Below are 18373 nucleotides of genomic sequence, written 5' to 3'. Positions count from 1 at the left end.
GCAGGCATGGTGTTGGTGTTTGAGCAGCCCATTTACTTCCATTTTATGGACTATATTTAGCGGTCTATCATTTATATATTAAATTATATGTTGAACTGTTTTTTAATTCATAATTTGCATTCTAGTTTATGCACATGAGCACTTTCAGTGTACACAGTGATTTATGTATCATGCATAGTGTATGATTATTATATTGTGTTGTATATTCACTTATGCACTGTTGGAATCTACACACGTAAACACTTTATAGTTACACTTTGAGGATAGGGTCTTATTTATATGTAATTTTTTTGATGCTCATTTATGGTTATATAGTTCATGGACACTGCAAGTTACATATTTTTCATTCATATTTTTAGTTTATACTTATGTAGGCCCTTTTAAGAATCCACAAGTGAGCACACAGTGTTGAATAACTATTAAAGGGTCATCTGAAACCAAGTAAGCACACTGTTGAATAGTTATGAATGGGTAACCTAGGATCAACACTGAGTCCAGATGCATTTTTCTTCTTTACTAATGTGTGGTGTTTATTCTAGGCCACAGTGCAGTTTTATGGGCATGGTGATATCTCATGATATGCTGTTGGGTCGATGGAGGTTATCACTTGAGCTTTTTGGCAGAGTTTTCATGGAGGATGTTGGAGCAGAGCCGGGATCAGTAAGTTTTTTCAGTGTTCTTCATTATCTGTTTCTGGACCAGCGACATATTTAGGGCTGTTATACATGGATGATGCCTGCTGCAAGCATCACCCGGATACTGTTTTTTTTTTTTTTTTTCAATCCTAATGGCTAACTAGCCACTGGACTGCTTTTACAAGCAGCGGGAGGGGACGTCCCCTCCTGCCTTCCGCGGCTTGCTCGGATTTTCTTATCCCACTGGGAGACCCGAGCAACCAGCCAGTATGATCCTGGCTGGTCAGAAAGCCAAAAAAAGCCGTGACTAGCTTTGATTGGCTCTCCACTATGGCAACACGGAAGTAATGACCTGACATCACTTCTGGTTTACCAGAATGTCACGGCGCTGTTAAAAAAAAAAAAAATGCAGATCTTTTGTGTGACCCCCCTAAGGGTACAGGAGGGATTTGGGGTCACTTCATTCCTCTCCCCATCCCCCCGTCATTCCTCGCCCCACCCCCCTCCCCGTCATTCCTCGCCCCACCCCCCTCCCCTTCATTCCTCGCCCCACCCCCCCTCCCCTCATTCCTCGTTCCCTCCCCTCCCCCCCCCTCATTCCTCGTCTCTCCCCTCCCCCCCCCGCTCATTCCCCACCTTCTCTGTAAATCTAAAGTAGTAACCTGTAAAGGCTTTTAAAGCATTGCCAATAGATAAAATGTATGTTGTTGGTCGCTGTTGCACGGGTGTGTATAGTTTTTTAAAGCGTGACATGTTTGGTATCTACTCGAAGTAAGATCATCTCTTAATATTTCACAAAAATGTTAGTATTATGGATTTTTTTGAATTTTAATGCAAAAAGGAGTTTTTAGATAAATTCTGTTTGAAATACCGCTGCGCAAATACCGTGTGACATAAATTGCAAAACCCATTAATTCTCTAGAGCCTCTGCTTTAAAAAGTTTGGAGGTTCTAAGTAATTTTCTAGAAACAAAATACTAATTGTTACATGTAAACAAAGTCCAAGAAAAGGCCTATCAAGTTATATCTGTGTAGTTGACTGCTGACAGTTCTGCTCATTCAAACAGATATTGACGGAGTTGGGTGGCTTTGAAGTAAAGGAATCCAAGTTCCGCAGAGAGATGGAAAAACTTCGAAATCAGCAATCTAGAGATTTAACCTTGGAGGTAAGATGCCAAAAGAAATTCTTATAATTTTGAGACTCCTAATCCTTTTTGGATTTTGTCACTATTTGTAGGACATCAGCTTCTTCATTGGTGGTGTTTAGAGGTTACTTCTAAAATTACTGAATAAATAAGATGCATCAATCAGTCTTGCCTTATGCTGTTTTTATTTTTCTTTAAAAGAATTTCAGTCATTAATTGTATAGACTTGCATGTCAATGTGTTTAGCTTGAAGAAATACTTAAGATTGTGTTTTTTGCATGCACACTCTGGAGCCGGGCTGTGTTCATCCATAGACATAGTGCTGGGAAAGCAATGCCCCTGCTCCCTCCTCACAGGAGGGAAGCGAAGGAAGCAGTGTTGCAGCCCAGACAGCGCTGGAGCGGACAGATAAGCCAGCCATAAAATTAGCGCTTTTATTTTTTATTTTTCCTCTTTCATGCAGCCACTCGTGTTGAAGAGGGAATCCCCACCTGGAGTTTTCCCCACCTGGAGAACACAGCGATTCTTGCTAGGGGTTATCATAGCTACTGGCAATACTGCATGTAAAAATCTAACAGGCTGGTTGTATCCAAGTTGATTGATCAAATTGGGTACATTTAGCCTGCCCATGCTTATTTCCAATGAGATTCTAGCAATCTATGGACTACTGTAGTAAATTTTTAGTTGGAATAATCTTTGTTTTTATATTTAGCTTATTCTTAAATTTATAAAAGTTGAAAGATAATTGCATAATCATAACTTAAAGCGTTTGTTGCCCTAAAAAAAAAAAAAAAAAAAAAAAAAAAAAAAAATGGATCCTGTTCCTTTAACCACTTAAGCCCCGGAAGATTTTACCCCCTTCCTGACCAGGGGGTATTTTGCGATTCGGCACTGCGTGACTTTAACGGACAATTGCGCGGTCGTGCGACGCTGTACCTAAACAAATTTGACGTCCTTTTTTTCCCACAAACAGAGCTTTCTTTTGGTGGTATTTGATCACCTGTGCGATTTTTTTTTTTTTTTTGATCACGCGCTATAAACAAAAAAATAGCGTCAATTTTGCAAAAATAACTATTTTTCACATTTTTTTATATGAAATTCCCCCCCTAAAAAAAGTAAAACAAAATTTTTTAAAATTTTCGGCCAATTTGTTTTATGCTACATATGTTTGGTAAAAAAAATCGCAAAAAGCGTATTTTGATTGGTTTGCGCAAAAGTTATCGCATTTACTAACAAAGGGAAAGATTTTTGTCATTTTTGTTGTTTTTTTTTAACGCGTAATGGCGGCGATCTGCGATTTTTTTTTTTTTTTTTTTGCGGTACTGCGACATTGGGGCGGACAGATCGGACCCTTGACTGACATTTGTGACACTTTTGGGGTTACCAGTGACATTTCTACAGTAATCAGTGCTATACATATGCACACTTACTGTAAAAATACACTGGTTGTGAAGGGGTTAACTTTATTTGGGAGGGAGGGGCTGTGTGTATCCCTAGGGGCGTGCTTTCTACTGTGATTGGCTGTGGCTTGAGCTGTGAGGACACTGATCAACGGATCTACATACTAGATCCGTGTGATCAGTGTCTTTACAGCGAGGAGAATGACAGGTGGCTTGTTTACACAAGCTGCCTGACATTCTCCCTCTCCCCCGCTGATCGCCGAGTGACCGGCGGACATCGGGTCCGCTGGTCACACGCGCGGGGTGGTCCGTGACCACGCGGGAGTGCGCCTCCGGGGGCGCGCGCTCGCTCCCTAGATCCTCACAAGCTAGTGACGTAGCCCTACGTCACTTTGCCTGTGAGGGGCTGACTGCCGACGTAGATCGGCGTTAGGCAGTCGGCAAGTGGTTAAAGCACTAATAACAGCACAGTGCTTGTGCTGTGTAATTTGGCCCTTTGTATCATCTAAAATACTTGGTTGATCCTTCCTGGTTCTGCTCTCCCCCCTGTAAACTGACCACAGTCTATCATTGCTGCTGAGACCGGACACAGTGGTCAGTTTACATGCCTTCGTCATCCGCAGCTCTCCTCTGTCCTGCTCTCCCTCCCCTCTCTGCCTATCAGCTCGTACCAGTGCCCACCCCTCTTCGCCTGCTGCTAAAATAACCTTATTTTCAAGCAATCCCCAGTGTTCGTTAATGCAATGTCTCCACTGTATGTGCTTTAACAAAAAAATGCTGTTATATACGAATTTCCAGAGAGGCGCTCACTTGACTACCTGCCTCTCGACCACCCCCCCCCCCCTCCTCCTGACTGATGTCAGTGGGGGGTTGTCAGACCGGGAGAGGGAACGGCGGGCAGTCACGTGAGTGGCGCTCTGAAATATACAACAGCATTTTTTTTAATAAAGCACATAGTGGAGAAATTGCATTATCTAACACTGTGGATTGCATGAAAAGGATAAAGTGGGTTTTACAATAACTTTAAATAAAAGGCAGAGATCCATTTAACATTTTTTTTTTTTTGCTTGGGTTTTAGGTTGACCGAGATCGAGACCTCCTTATTCAGCAGACAATGAGGCAGTTGAACAACCATTTTGGACGCAGGTGTGCCACAACACCAATGGCTGTGCACAGGGTAAAGGTCACTTTTAAAGACGAGCCAGGAGAGGGCAGTGGAGTAGCCCGAAGCTTCTATACTGCTATTGCTCAAGCATTTCTGTCAAATGAAAAATTGCCAAGTCTAGACTGCATTCAGAACACCAACAAAGGAACACATACAAGTAAGCCTGTTACAGCATGTGAAAGACTGAGTGTGGCTGAATATGTTTGTTGACTGAATGAACAGGCTAAAATTTTAAGTAGAACTAAAGGAAAAAACGTGTTTTGTTTTTTTTTTTTTTTTTTCTTTGTTTCATTGTGGATAGTGTTAGGAAGGGGTTCAATCTCTCTTTTTTTTTTTTCCTTATATCTGTGTCCCATATCCAAAACGCAAAGTAATAGATAATTCCTCCAATGATGGAATCTTGGGGAGTCACCACAACTAGTGTCCCCATTGAAAGATTTCCGCTCTTTTCTGGTGCCAACCCAAAATATGGGATTTTCTTTTACTTATATTTTCAATGTTCACTGTAAACAGGACAATATAGGGTGAATATCCCAAACGGACACAGAAAGCGAAATAACTTGACGGGTTCTAATCCCTCTCCAGTTTATCCAAAACGTAAAAAAAAAAAATTTCTTTAGTTACACTTTAAAGCGGTAGTAAACTCATCCAAGAAAAAAAAGAACCTGCAAGACAAAGGCATAATGAGCTAGAATGCATTGCATACTAGCTCATTATGAAACACTTACCTTAGAACGAAGCTGACGCTGACATGATCCTTCGGCTTCTCTTCCGGGTTCGGCGGCTCCAGCGCTGTGATTGGCCGGAGCCACGATGACGTCACTGCCACGCATGCGCGCGGGAGTGATTTTCCGGCAATTCCCGGCGAGGAACTCTGAAGGTCCCCCCCGGACATTGAGCGCATGCGCCGCACTCGTCAGCGGCTTTATGCAGTGGTAATTTCTCCTAAACCGGCACGCATATTAATTGTACCTACAGGTAAGCCTTATTCTAGGCTTACCTGTAGTTAAAAGTGAAAAAAGCGGGATACTACCGCTTTAATGTCCTGAAACCAGTATGTGGTCTATAAATCAGAATGGCAGCTTCTGTCGAATTCACACACTTTGTGAAGTTTGAAGGCAGCTTTGTGTGGCTGATGTTTTGTACATCACTTTAACACTGCTGTTTTAGAGAAACAGCATGACAGCTTTTATGAAGCCCTAGTTGTCACATTCCTATTTTTATGGCAATCAGAATTAGGGTTTCAACTAACTATTTTCATATTCTATTAGTTGGCCGATTTATGGCTACGATTAATCGCATAACCACCTTTAAAAAAAAAAAAAAATTGGTGTATAATTTAGTTAACGTTTTTTTTTTTTTTAAAGGCAATTTATTTTTGAATATCTATATGCTGTGGTAAATATAAATAACTAGCTATATGGTTAGGGAGCAAAATCTCTAATCCACTCTGAGAATAACAGTGGAGAGAGATTCTGTTAGCGGTTGAATCTGGTAAAAATCAGACAGCGAGATTTTTTTTTTTGCAAATTTTTAGACCGAACTGTAATATATTGTGTATGGCAGACTCCCTTGTCATAGGCAGGTGGCTTGATAAAAGCTACCTGCACCTGCTGTCATTTATGTTAGCGATACAAAAACAGTCTTCCTTCAAAAAAATGATAATTTTAAGAACGTTTGTTCAATTTGTTAATTGTTAGTGGGGTCAAATTGACGTTCATTTTTGACCACAGTGATGGGAAAATTCAAAGGGGCAGAAAAGAAAACTACTTTGTCAAATACATTTTTAGACAGTGTATGTGCTCTTTGTTCAGAAATGACATTCATTTTAAAACAGCGAATGTACAAAGATTTTTCATATGAATATTCTCGTCCAAAAATTGATGTGTATGGTCAGCATAAGGCTCGGTTCACATCTATGCAGTTGGATTTTGATCTGTTTCTGCAGTGCTTTTTGTGATGCGTTTTTGTACATGCGATTTTGTTGCGATTTTTGCATTTTTTTTATGCATTTATTTATTTATCTTTTTTGGCCAATATGTTGAGTGTATTAAACTCAAATTGTGGCAAAAATTCACTACATGCTTTTCTGCAGCTTCTCAATTGAAGTCTATTGAACCAAAAAAAGCACTGTTTCTCGTTGAAAAAAATCCATGACCCTTTCCAAATATGCAGCGGCTGAAAAAAGCATAGATGTGAACGTGTCAATGTTAAATGAATTGTGGTGCGTTTCTGCAAAAAAAAACACCTAAAAACGCATGGATGTGAACCTGGCTTAAGACGTTTAGTAGCAGGATCATGCTTTTTTTTTTTTGTATCACCTGTCATAATGGGGTTATAAAAAACAAAAGTAGCCCTTTATAGTTCAAAAAGAGCAGATATAAGGGGTTTATTTTATCTGTAAAGCAGTGAAATTAATATATAATATATTAATAATATATATATATATATATATATATATATATATATATTAATGTCACACGTGGGCATTTTAACTAGAAGTCAGACATGAAGCTGTAGGAAGGGAGATATAAATCTTTAATTTTGAAGTACTAAAAGCTGAGACTTTTTCCGTGGATATAATCATTTTAAATATTAATGCACAATACTGGTAAACGTTTTATTTTTTTTATTTTAAATGTAATAGTAATGCCTTATTTTCCCTCCAGTCTATCAGCCTCCACCTTCTCTGGTTTCACATGCTGATCTCCTCTGCAATGTGTGTGTGTGTGTGTGTGTGTGTGTGTGTGTGTATATATATATATATATATATATATATATATATATATATATATATATATATATATATATATATATATATATATATATATATAATGTGTGTGTGTGTGTGTGTGTGTATAAATAAAATATACACACAATAAATGTGTGTACGTGTACACACGTACGTGAGTACACCCCTCGCATTTTAGCAAAAATGTTATATCTTTTCATGTGACAACACTGAAGAAATGGCACTTTGCTACAATGTAAAGTAGTGAGTGTACAGCTTGTATAACAGTGTAAATTTGCTGTCCCCTCAAAATAACTCAACACACAGCCATTAATGTCCAAACCGCTGGCAATGAAAGGTAGTACACCCCCCAAGTTAAAATGTCCAAATTGGGCCCAATTAGCCATTTTCCCTCCACTGTGTCATGTGACTCGTTAGTGTTACAAGGCCTCAGGTGTGAATGGGGAGCAGGTGTGTTAAAATTTGGTGTATAGCTCACTCTCTCATACTAGACACTGGAAGTTCAACATGGCACCTCATGGCAAAGAACTCTGAGAATCTGAAAAAAAGAATTGTTGCTCTACATAAAGATGGCCTAAGCTATGAAACGATTGCCAAGACCCTGAAACTGAGCGGCAGCACGGTGGCCAAGACCATACAGCGGTTTAACAGGACAGGTTCCACTCAGAACAGGCCTCGCCATGGTTGACCAAGGAAGTAGAGTGCACGTGCTCAGCGTCATATTTAGAGGTTGTCTTTGGGAAACAAACGTATGAGTGCTGCCAGCATTGCATTGCTGCAGAGGTTAAAGGGGTGGGGGGGGGGGTCAGCCTGTCAGTGCTTAGACCTTACGCCACACACTGCATCTAATTGGTCTGCATGGCTGTTGTCCCTTTAGAAGCCTCTTCTAAAGATGATGCACAAGAAAGCCCGCAAACAGTTTGCTGAAGAAAAGCAGGCTAGGGACATGGATTATTGGAACAATGTCCTGTGGTGTGATGAGACCAAGATAAACAAGTGAGAAGTACAAAGAAAAGTGTGTCTTGCCTACAGTCAAGCATAAGGGTGGAAGTGTCATGGTCAGGGGGCTGCATGAATGCTGCCGGCACTGGGGAGCTACAGTTCATTGAGGGAACCAAGAGTGCCTACATGTACTGTGACATACTAAAGCAGAGCATGATTCTTCCCATGCTCGCCTCCAGGATTTCTCCAGAGCTTCTCCCATTCTTTGGAACTCTCTACCCCAATCTGTCTGACTGTCCCCTAATCTATCCATCTTTAGACGATCCCTGAAAACCCTTCTCTTTAAAGAAGCCTACCCGGCTACTAACTAATAACACTGTTTCACTTGCTTCATCAGCTCATCCCCCACAGCTATTGCCTTTTGTATCAATTGACCCTCCCTTTTAGATTGTAAGCTCTAACGAGCAGGGCCCTCTGATTCCTTTTGTTGCAAATTGTATTGTAACTGTAATGTCTGCCTTCATTTTGTTAAGCGCTGCGCAAACTGTTGGCGCTATATAAATCCTGCATAATAATAAAAATCCCCCCCCCCCCTTTGGAGGCTGGGCAGCAGGGCAGTATTCCAACAAAATGACACCAAACACACCTCCAAGACGACCACTGTCTTGCTAAAGAAGCTGAGGGGTAAAGATGATGGACTGGGCAAGCATGTCTCCAGACCTAAACCCTATTGAGCATCTGTGGGGCATCCTCAAATGTAAGGTGGAGGAATGCAAGATCTCTAACATTCACCAGCTCCATGATGTTGTCCTGGAGGAGTGGAAGAGGACTCCAGTGGCAACCTGTGAAGCTGTAGTGAACTTTATGCCCAAGAGGGTTAAGGCAGCGCTGGAAAATTATCGCCACACAAAATATTGACACTTTTAGCCCAATTTTGACATTTTAACTTAGGGGTGTACTCACTTTTGTTGCCAGCAGTTTAGACATTAATGGCTGTGTTGAGTTATTTTGAGGGGACAGCAAATTTACACTGTTATACAAGCTGTACACTCACTACTTTACATTGTAGCAAAGTGTCATTTCTTCAGTGTTGTCACATGAAAAGATATAATAAAATATTGACAAAAATGTGAGGGGTGTACTCACTTTTGTGAGATACTGGGTGTTTGTGTGTGTGTGTGTGTATATGTGTGTGTGTGTGTGTGTATGTATGTGTATGTATGTATATATATATATATATATATATATATATATATATATTTATAATATATATGGAGCCAGTTTTTTGGCTTGTTTTTAAACAACAAAATTCCTTCTCGTATTTATCTCGATCTTAGGGGCATTACTTAAAATGGTCTGCTGATTGGCATCCGATTAGTGCTCTCAGCATTCTGGTTAAATAAGAGAAGGGGTTTTGTCAGAACCAGTGTGTTCCGCCTAGGGGAGGGAGGCTAGTCCCCCTGTCAGAAAACAGTAGCTCTGCAGGGAGATTACTGCACTAACATTGGATAGTTAGTACAGCGAGTTCCTTGCAAGCTTCTGAGATTTTTTTTTTTTTTTTCGTTCAGCCCGCTTGGTTGAATGAAAAACTGCTTGTTAACTAGGCTTGAGCCTTTGACTGGCTGCCTGCAATTTTTTATTTTTTTTATTTTTTGGTTCACATTGGGTATATTACTGGTGCCCAAGATTGCATGTGCTGTGTATAAAGCTCAGAGATTTCAGGTATGCAGGTATGGCCAGGGCAAGGCACAGGTGGAGTTGCTCCGCTTGGCACAGAACATCAGACAGAAAAGGTGCCAGCACTTGTCGGTCATCTCCTTACCCCCCAAATAGTTTGAATCTGGTATTTGCACTTCTCTCCCCCCCCCCCCCCCCATTAGATCTTACCTGGGAGATAACACCCTTTCCCCCTTCCTTCACATCAGCAGTTTGCATTGATCTCCTAATCCTCCCCAGATGTCAGAGCTCATGTACTTCTGTCCTCTCTGCAACAGAGGAGGGATGGTGGTTGTGGCATTGAGCAGTCTCCTGGCTCTAGATGGCATGGACGACGGCTCCACCTCCAGTGCCTGCTCTCCTTCCCTCAGCTGGCTTCTGTGGCCAACAGAAAGGAGCAGGTTGCTCATTGCCAGGGAAACGGAGTCTGGAGCCCCAATGTCCCTGAACTGGGCCACTGCCTCCCTCAGCCTGCTCCAGCAATACCCTAGAAAGGACCGCGGCAGCATCAGCATGGATGGCGGGCCGCTGGAAATCCGCTAGCTTCACTGCACTCTGCTGGCCACTCGTTTCTCCTGTGTCAGCAGCTGCCACGCCGCGCTCTTCCTGATCCGTCTGGGTCGTCTTCCTCCCCACTGCTAATTGCATTCCCCATGATGCCCGCCCTGCAATGGCAGCTAAAGCACTTGTCACTGACAAAAGCTCAGGCGCCAGGATGCGATTTCTAGTTGCCATGGCGACCTGGGGTTGTCGAGCCCTGATAGATAGATATATATATATAGATATATATAAATATCTATATATATATCTATTCATTTATTTATTTACAGTGCGCAGCTCGGCCCCATCCCCACTCCCTCATTGGTGCTAATTGACAGCAGCAGAAGCCAATTGAGGGGGAAGTGAGCTGCTTTTGTGCACAGCACTAGATTAAGATCGGGTAATTATAAGAGGGACTGGTGGGAGAGCTGCACAAAGGTTTTTCTACCTTAATGCATAGAATGCAATGCATTTAGGTTAAAAAACTTTTATCTTTAGAACCATTTTAAAGCTAGGTATCCTTAAATCTGTATTGAATTGAACGCAAACATTTTATTATATTGCAGCTTACCAATTCTTAGATGTGGTGTTTGTGTTGGTTCTCTTTTTTTTTTTTTTTTTTTTTTTTAGGCATTTTTCTATTTTCATCTGGTGGTCTGGCTAGTAAGTCTGTTTTTCAAAAGATCAAGCTGTCCTGCAGATTTTATCAGTTACTGGGTTGAGGCAAAATATTTACCACTGACAGGGGTGCTTACTGTGGTCAACTATTTATGTAAACCTTTATCCCAAAACAACTAAAATTGCTGTAACTGCTACAAAGCAGGAATTTGGCTTCAATTTGTTTTTTTAAAACTGCTAGTGCGTATAACACTCCGTTCCTTCATCACCTATGTTGATACAAAGGGCAACTCTTAGGAATAGCAATTGCAACCCTTCTAGCTTTAGGTACTGAAGAGTTAAACAAGAACTCCTTATCATATATGAAGTTAGAAGCTGCCTTTTTACCCAGTGACCAATTGCCTGAAGGTGGCTGCATATAGTCCAGTGGTACCAACTACAGATTTGTGTCCTGTGAATTTACTCCAAGAAACTGATTTTACAGATAAGTCAATCCTATTTTTGCTGTTAAAGGTTTAATGCAGAGACTTAGAAATCGAGGTGAGCGAGATCGGGAAAGAGAACGGGACATGCGACGAAGCAGTGGTCTAAGAGCTGGATCTCGGAGGGACAGAGACAGGTTTGTTCCATTTTTCTTTCCTTGCACAACAATCTTGTTTTCATTTTGGCCTTCTCAACACCTATGCTTATTTTTATTTTAGAGATTTCAGGAGACAGCTGTCGATTGACACAAGGCCTTTTAGGCCAGCCTCTGAAGGGAATCCCAGTGATGATCCAGATCCTCTTCCTGCTCACAGACAGGCTCTTGGGGAAAGGCTGTATCCACGTGTACAAGCAATGCAGCCTGTAAGGGACAGCTTGTCAATGTGCCATTTTTGGAACGGCTTTGTGATGTTGGCTTAATACTTTATAAACTTGGCACACTCGAAACTGATAACTATTGATTTCTTTTAGGCCTTTGCAAGTAAAATTACTGGTATGCTGCTAGAACTGTCTCCAGCCCAACTGCTACTGCTGCTGGCCAGCGAAGACTCTTTGAGAGCCCGGGTGGATGAAGCTATGGAATTGATTATCGCACATGGAAGGTAGCACTTGATAACATAAACTGGTGCACATATACATAAAGGACAATTTTAGACCCTAAGGGTCCTTTCACACGGGCGGTCCGTATGTCCGTTTTTCATCCCATCCGTTTTTGCGGATTTTCATCAGTTCCATTTTTTGGAACTTTACGATCAGTTCCATTTTTTGGAACGGAAAAGAACCCTATTTTTCTTCCGTTTAATAAAACGGAACTGACGCAAAAGCGGATGTCAGCGGTGTCATCCGCTGAGATCCGCAATCCCATTGACATACATTATGTCTGTTTATCATCTGCAAGCGGATGGGATGATAAACAGACTTACGGAACGGACACTCCAAAGTGTCATCCGTGTCCGTTTAAAAAAAAAAAAAGTGCCTGAGCGGAGGAAAATGCGGACCGCCCCGTGTGAAAGGACCCTTACTTTGTTTCTGTTTAGCTGCACAGCTTGGAAGTGAGAGGCTCTGCAGAGACACCCCAAATATCTAACCTTAAATTATTCAGATAAACTGTGGACACCAATATAATATGCAGCGCCACCTCCTATCCATTCCAAGAAGAAGTTTGCAAAGAGCAAGTGGACTTTTCAGGCACATATATTTTATCAGTAAAATTCGTACAACTTTTATTTGGATAAAGATTAAAATGTTGGTCAGCTTCGATATGGATTTATCTATATATATATATATATATATATATATATATATATATATATATATATATATATATATATATATATATATATATATATATATCTCTATCTATATATATATTTATATTTGGCTAAAGTAAGTTGTACGCTTTTTATTGATGTGCCTGAAAAGTCCACTTTCTCTTTGTAAACTTAAAATATGTCTAACGCAAAACGTGTTTCTTTTTTTTTTTTAAATCTATTTCTTAGCGGTGTCCTGTCAGGGAGAATTTTGATAATTTCCTATTCCATAGACACAGCACGCAGTAATCAGAAGATAATCCCTTAAAAGGACAGTAAAGCTTCCTTCTCTTTGGCAAGTGCCCCAATGGATAGCCGTTTTCTCCCAAGCTGCCCTGTCTGCGTCTATTGATAGAGCAGGCGGCTCGACCCGACTGCCCCCCCCCCCCCCTCGCTTGGCACAGTTTTTGATTGACAGCAGCTGGAGCCAGTATCTACCACTGCTATCAGTCTGCCCAAGGAGGGAGACCACTGCTCTCATGCATAATGCTGGGTCGGGCTCAGGTAAGAGTAAGGCGGGCATAGAATGCATTAAGGTGAAAAACCTTAAGGCTTTAGAACCACTTTAAGTTTAGAGGCTGGGGTTTAGTTAGAACCTTATTTTTTTGACTCTTGCCTTACAATACCTGGCAATACTGGGGTCAAATCATTCCTATAGAGGTTATATCAACATGCCTATAGACAGGAGTTTCTAGGGGAAAAATAACACAATTTAACTGGATAGTCTTTCTTTTCTAGGGAAAATGGAGCAGACAGTATACTTGATCTTGGCTTGTTAGATTCAACTGAGAAAGTGCAGGTAAGCCATTTTTACTGCTGATATGATCTTTTTTTTTTTTTGCCACTTGTAATGCTTGTGATTTCCAATTGTGGTTTTAACGGTCCAAGGCTGCCTCATTGTTAGTAGCACTGAAATTGAAGTTTGCTGAGGTTTAATATAAATTCATTTTTTTGCAAGTTTATAGGGAATTTGTATCCAGGGACGATCACCTGTCCCTAAATTCAGGTAATCACACCCTGTGGGGATTATTTTTGAACACTGGCTGACCACTGCGGCTCCTGTCAGCCTCTCACTGCTCTGTACAGGCTCAGCAGTCGCAACTATCCGCACACCTGGCTGCAGGTATCAGCAAGTTACTGAACCACAGCATATTTGGGCGTGTAAATGAGATGCTACTTTTCTGCCCGGTCTTAAATCTGTCACTAGTTCCTGACTATCTCTGAAACTTGAAACTGTAATTGTTACAGGAAAACCGTAAGCGTCATGGATCCAGCCGCAGTGTGGTTGATATGGAGCTAACTGATACGGACGATGGTGATGATAATGCTCCCTTATTTTATCAGCCTGGTAAACGAGGTTTCTATAGTCCCAGACCAGGCAAGAACACGGAGGCCCGGTTAAACTGTTTCCGAAATATTGGAAGGTAAAGGTTTTGTGGATTATTTTTTAGAATGTCATGGCAATGAAAATTACAATTGCAGTGTTCTGTGAATATAATAGAACATATCTGTCATTGTTTCAGGATCCTTGGCCTGTGCCTGTTGCAGAATGAACTATGTCCAATCACATTAAGCCGACAGGTTATAAAGGTTCTCTTGGGCAGAAAAGTAAGTCTTTTGTGAAATATTCAGGTTCCATAAATTCTCTGTAACATAAAATACTGATTTATAGTTAAAGGATTCCTGTTCTAAATAAAATGACATGCTCTAGCCCATCTTCATTTGTAAAATAGAACCCCATCCCATTACACCCATATTTTCTCTGTTCCTTTATGAATGGTGAAGTGGGAGCGTATTTTTTCACAGCTATTTGCCGCTCAACGTGCCAAGCCAATCTGAGCAGGTTTGTACTATGTGATCGCTTTGATGTCCCGATCACAAATGTACTCAGTTTTGTGTTTACATTGCAGAGCTCACCTCTTCCTCTTACAACAGAGGAAGGAGGAATTAATGGCTTAATCACTCATTCATTGGTTTTAGTTTGGCAGATTCCAAGGTTGTGGGATTGTTTTGAACGCTTTCACCCTCTTCCCCGCCAGTATATCTTAACCCTATCTTGTCCATGTAGTGACCTGTATATTAACCCGTTTCTGTATCCTACACATCTGTACATAACTTCTTCTTTTTCTCTTTCGTTCATTGACGAACACAGCTCCCGATCTTCTTAACCTTAACCATTGGGTTATACTGCCCCCTACAGGAGTAGGGTACTAGGCAGAAAAAAGTCTGGCTACAGCTATAGGCAGTCCCGGGGGGGGGTATACTCCCTCTCTGCTATAGGTACTCTGTTTTTTCTGCCTAGTCAGGAGTAAGGACCTAGTTCCTTGCTGGGATCTCTGGTCCTGGCAATGTTTTCTTTTTAGATAGAATTTTTCTTCGGTTTTTTTTTTTTTTTTTCCTGTGATATCTACTATCAACTGCCGGACTAGGTGACGGGCTGGATAATCTAGATCCAGTGGTCACCCCAGTCTGGCCAGCGAGCGCGCACAGACCTCAGCGCAACACTAGGTTGGTCACGACACAGACACCAGACGGGGGCTAGCCTGCGAGTTAAACGCCTTGCGAAGTCGCATACGAACGGTTCTCTGCCTGAGTCGCAGCGTTCAATGGAGAGGAATTTCTGTCTTGAGCTTTGCTCATCTGGTTCCTGGTATGGTAAGTGATTGGGGGGTCTGTACCTGGTGTGGAGGCTCCTGCCAGGGGCCCGCCTTCTTGCCTGTCCCGTTTTGAGGCCTAGGATCCCTCCTGGGAGCCTCATGGGGGTCGCGATTTTCTTGTATGTTGTGTGCCTAATGCATGGCAGCCATGTTTGTTTAGTCCGGCGGCCATTTTTCAGTGGTTTGCCATCTGAAAATAGCAGCGGCCATGACAGTGCAGCCCTCTGGGCGGTGATTTTGGTGGTGGGAGCCCCTCCTCATCCCCTGGTGCTGACTCCTGGATCTTTTTTGATTTCTGATTGCCGTTCATGCAGTGCAGATTCTCCTGGTAGCTGCGGTGCCTGATTTCTGCGGGGTGGTGAGTCTGGTGTGGTCCTCTCCCTCTCTGCGGAGGATCGATTGGTGCTCTGTGGCTGGCAACCGGGTGGACTGCCAGAGCGGTGGTGGTTGTCCCTTAGCAGTGTTTTACACTTTTTTGTGGGGTATCCCCTTGGTAACTCATGGAGTCTTTGGAGCACATCTCCCCACCTGAACCCGTCTGAGGCTGATCCCATCCATCCATCTATGCACTGACAGCCGTCCTTGAATCCTTGGTGTCCCTGGTGGAAGGTGGCTTTTGGGCAACGGGCTGGCAAAAAGCACCCCCCAGCCTTCCCCCGCCTCATCTGTCACCCTGCTGGGTCTACGACCACGCGCCCTGAATCCTCAAATAGTGATGATTCTTCCTCTTCTGCAAACGAAAAGGCACTGGTGGACGCACTGATTGTAGCTGTGCGTGAAACCTTAGAGGGAGGATGCAGCTGAAGCTGCGGCAGAGGTGCAGGTTCCCTTTAGCATTCACTAGCCATCTAGAGCAGAAAAGGTGTTCCCTTTCCCCTCCTATGTTGACAGAATTGTCACTAAATAGTGGGGAGGACCAAATTCTCCTCTTGGGGTCCCTAAGCGATTTTGCTAGGCGATACCCCTGAGGAGTCCCTTCTTAAGAAGTGGACTGTTCCACCGGTGGTGGACCCTCTGGTTTCCGGATTGAATAACGCAAGCATGATTCTGATTGAGGAGGCTGTGGCCTGAAATATGTACATCCTGGCTGGTTTGGCACTGAGGCCAATATTCATCATTGCCCTGTTGTCACAGACTGTCCGAATGGGCTAGGCTTTTGCGTCGAGACCTGGAGGCTACAGGCTCTTTCTCTATCGCTCATTGACAGACGTAGTCTTCTTGATTCTCAAGAGCTGGGTTATGTTGTCTCCGCAGGAGTAGGACTAGGCAGAATGACAAAACGTTCTGGCTCCACCCTAGGGGCAGTCCCTGAGGGTATATCCTCCCTCTCTCTGCTACAGGGAATCAGTTTTTTTTCTGTCTAGTCAGGAGTAAGAACCTAAGCTCCTTGCTGGGATCTTTTTGGTCCTGGCAAGACTTTTTTTCTTTAAGAAAAAGACATTTTTTAGGTAGTTTTCTCCAGTGTTTTTTTTTTTTCCTGTGAGATCTTCAAGCAAAAATGCCGGACTGGGCGACACTTGTGGTCACCCCAGCCGGGCTACGAGCGCGCGCAGACCATGGCATTGCGCTTGGTCGGCCGCGACATATTCAAGTAAGTATGCGGGGCCGGGCGACGGGCTGGATGTTGAGATCCAGTGGTCACCCCGGTTTCTGCCTAAGAGCGCGTGCAGACCAGTGCGCTGAGTCGGCCGCGACGGAGTCCCAGTAAAGGGACTGACTTTGCGAGTTAAAAGCTCGCTTGGACGCCAGGTACCAGAGAGTCGAGGCGTCCACAAACCCCCACCCCGGTGGAGAGGGTATTGTGAAGAGAGGGTGCCTGTCGGTTCGGTATGGTGAGTAAACGTTCCCTTTTTTTCCTCATTATGAGGCAGTATATATTATGGGCCCCTCCATATATGGTCAGTATATATCTGATACTTACAAGTCCCCCTTGTAATACAGCATGTGTTTGTGGGAAGTGGACTTGGTTCAAGAGCTAACACTCTACCCAGCAGACTGTAACATTACAGCAGACATAGGAGGTATAATCCTACCTTATGTGCAGTGTATCTCTGTAGATCCATATGTCATCTCTTAGCAGAGTGCAGGTGGATGTGCTGGGAAGACGATATCGGCGGTCCGCCGCCATTTTGGCGTAGACCGAATGCATGTATGTCCTCAGGTCACGCCGGCCGCCATGTTTTTGGAGTCTTATGTCTCTTCTATGGGGGCGGCCATGTTTTGTGAGCCCAGCTACCTCGTGGAGGGCTGGGAACGCCGGAAGGCGTACACAGGGGGCGGAGCCACGCCTTCTGCCCGGGAAAAAGCAAACAGCTCCTTCCAGTCTGTGTAAGACAGACGCTGACTGCAGTTTGTTGGAAACTGCACTGCATCGGTTGGTGAGCCTTGGGGGTCCCTCTCTCTCTCTCTGGGATCGAGAAGCAGGTACTCTGAGGGGCGCTATTGCGCTAGGGGGAGACACACAAAAAAAAAAAAAAAAAAGAAAAAGTTTTTTTTTGTTTTTGCTGGCAAAGGTGTCCTGTATTAACATGGACCCTGCCACTCATGTATCTCCTCCGGATCCCCTCGAGGGGTCTGCGGGATCCTCCAGCACCCCATTGACAATTGAATCTTTGTCAGCTATTATGGAAACTTTTGTGTCCCGGGTGGAAGTGGCTTGTCAGGGACAGGGCGCAAGAAAGCGACCCCCGCCTAACCCCTTATTATCTGAAACTTCGGATTCAGACTCTGAGCCTATTTCTGCAGTTGCAGGTACTTCATCTGGTATTGGTGTCTCGGGTCCTGTCTCTTCAGACAGTGAGGAGGATGTTTCGGCATCCGCCATAGCCCGAGAGGAAGCGTTGGTAAACGCACTCATTGTATCTGTTCAAGAGACTTTAAGGTTACAGGGTATTCCATCAGAAATAGCTGAAACTGAGATGCCTTTTGGGACTAAAAAGCGCATCAAAGTGGCAAAGGTTTTTCCATTGCCCAAATGTTTTGGCAATCCAATCGAAGAAGAATGGCGTCTG

General features: G+C 43.1%; 1 protein-coding gene across 15 annotated transcripts in view; it reads left to right on the top strand.

Annotated features, from left to right (window-relative positions):
• Positions 1-18373, top strand: part of UBR5 (ubiquitin protein ligase E3 component n-recognin 5) — a 161825-nt gene that overhangs the window by 115899 nt on the left and 27553 nt on the right. For 11 of the 15 annotated variants that reach the window (XM_082257864.1, XM_082257859.1, XM_082257869.1 and 8 more), the window contains 9 exons: positions 540-660; positions 1684-1800; positions 4258-4501; positions 11426-11531; positions 11614-11758; positions 11867-11997; positions 13444-13504; positions 13954-14129; positions 14229-14313. In XM_082257864.1, coding sequence (XP_082113990.1) covers positions 540-660; positions 1684-1800; positions 4258-4501; positions 11426-11531; positions 11614-11758; positions 11867-11997; positions 13444-13504; positions 13954-14129; positions 14229-14313 — 1186 coding nt within the window. The remainder of the gene's footprint in view (positions 1-539; positions 661-1683; positions 1801-4257; positions 4502-11425; positions 11532-11613; positions 11759-11866; positions 11998-13443; positions 13505-13953; positions 14130-14228; positions 14314-18373) is intronic. The other 4 variants (XM_082257863.1, XM_082257862.1, XM_082257861.1 and 1 more) reach the window with 1 other exon arrangement.

This window comes from Pelophylax lessonae (assembly GCF_965119305.1).
Source record: "Pelophylax lessonae genome assembly, chromosome: 5".
NCBI classification, from domain to species: Eukaryota; Metazoa; Chordata; class Amphibia; order Anura; family Ranidae; genus Pelophylax; species Pelophylax lessonae.
This window is presented reverse-complemented; position numbering and strand designations above follow the sequence as displayed.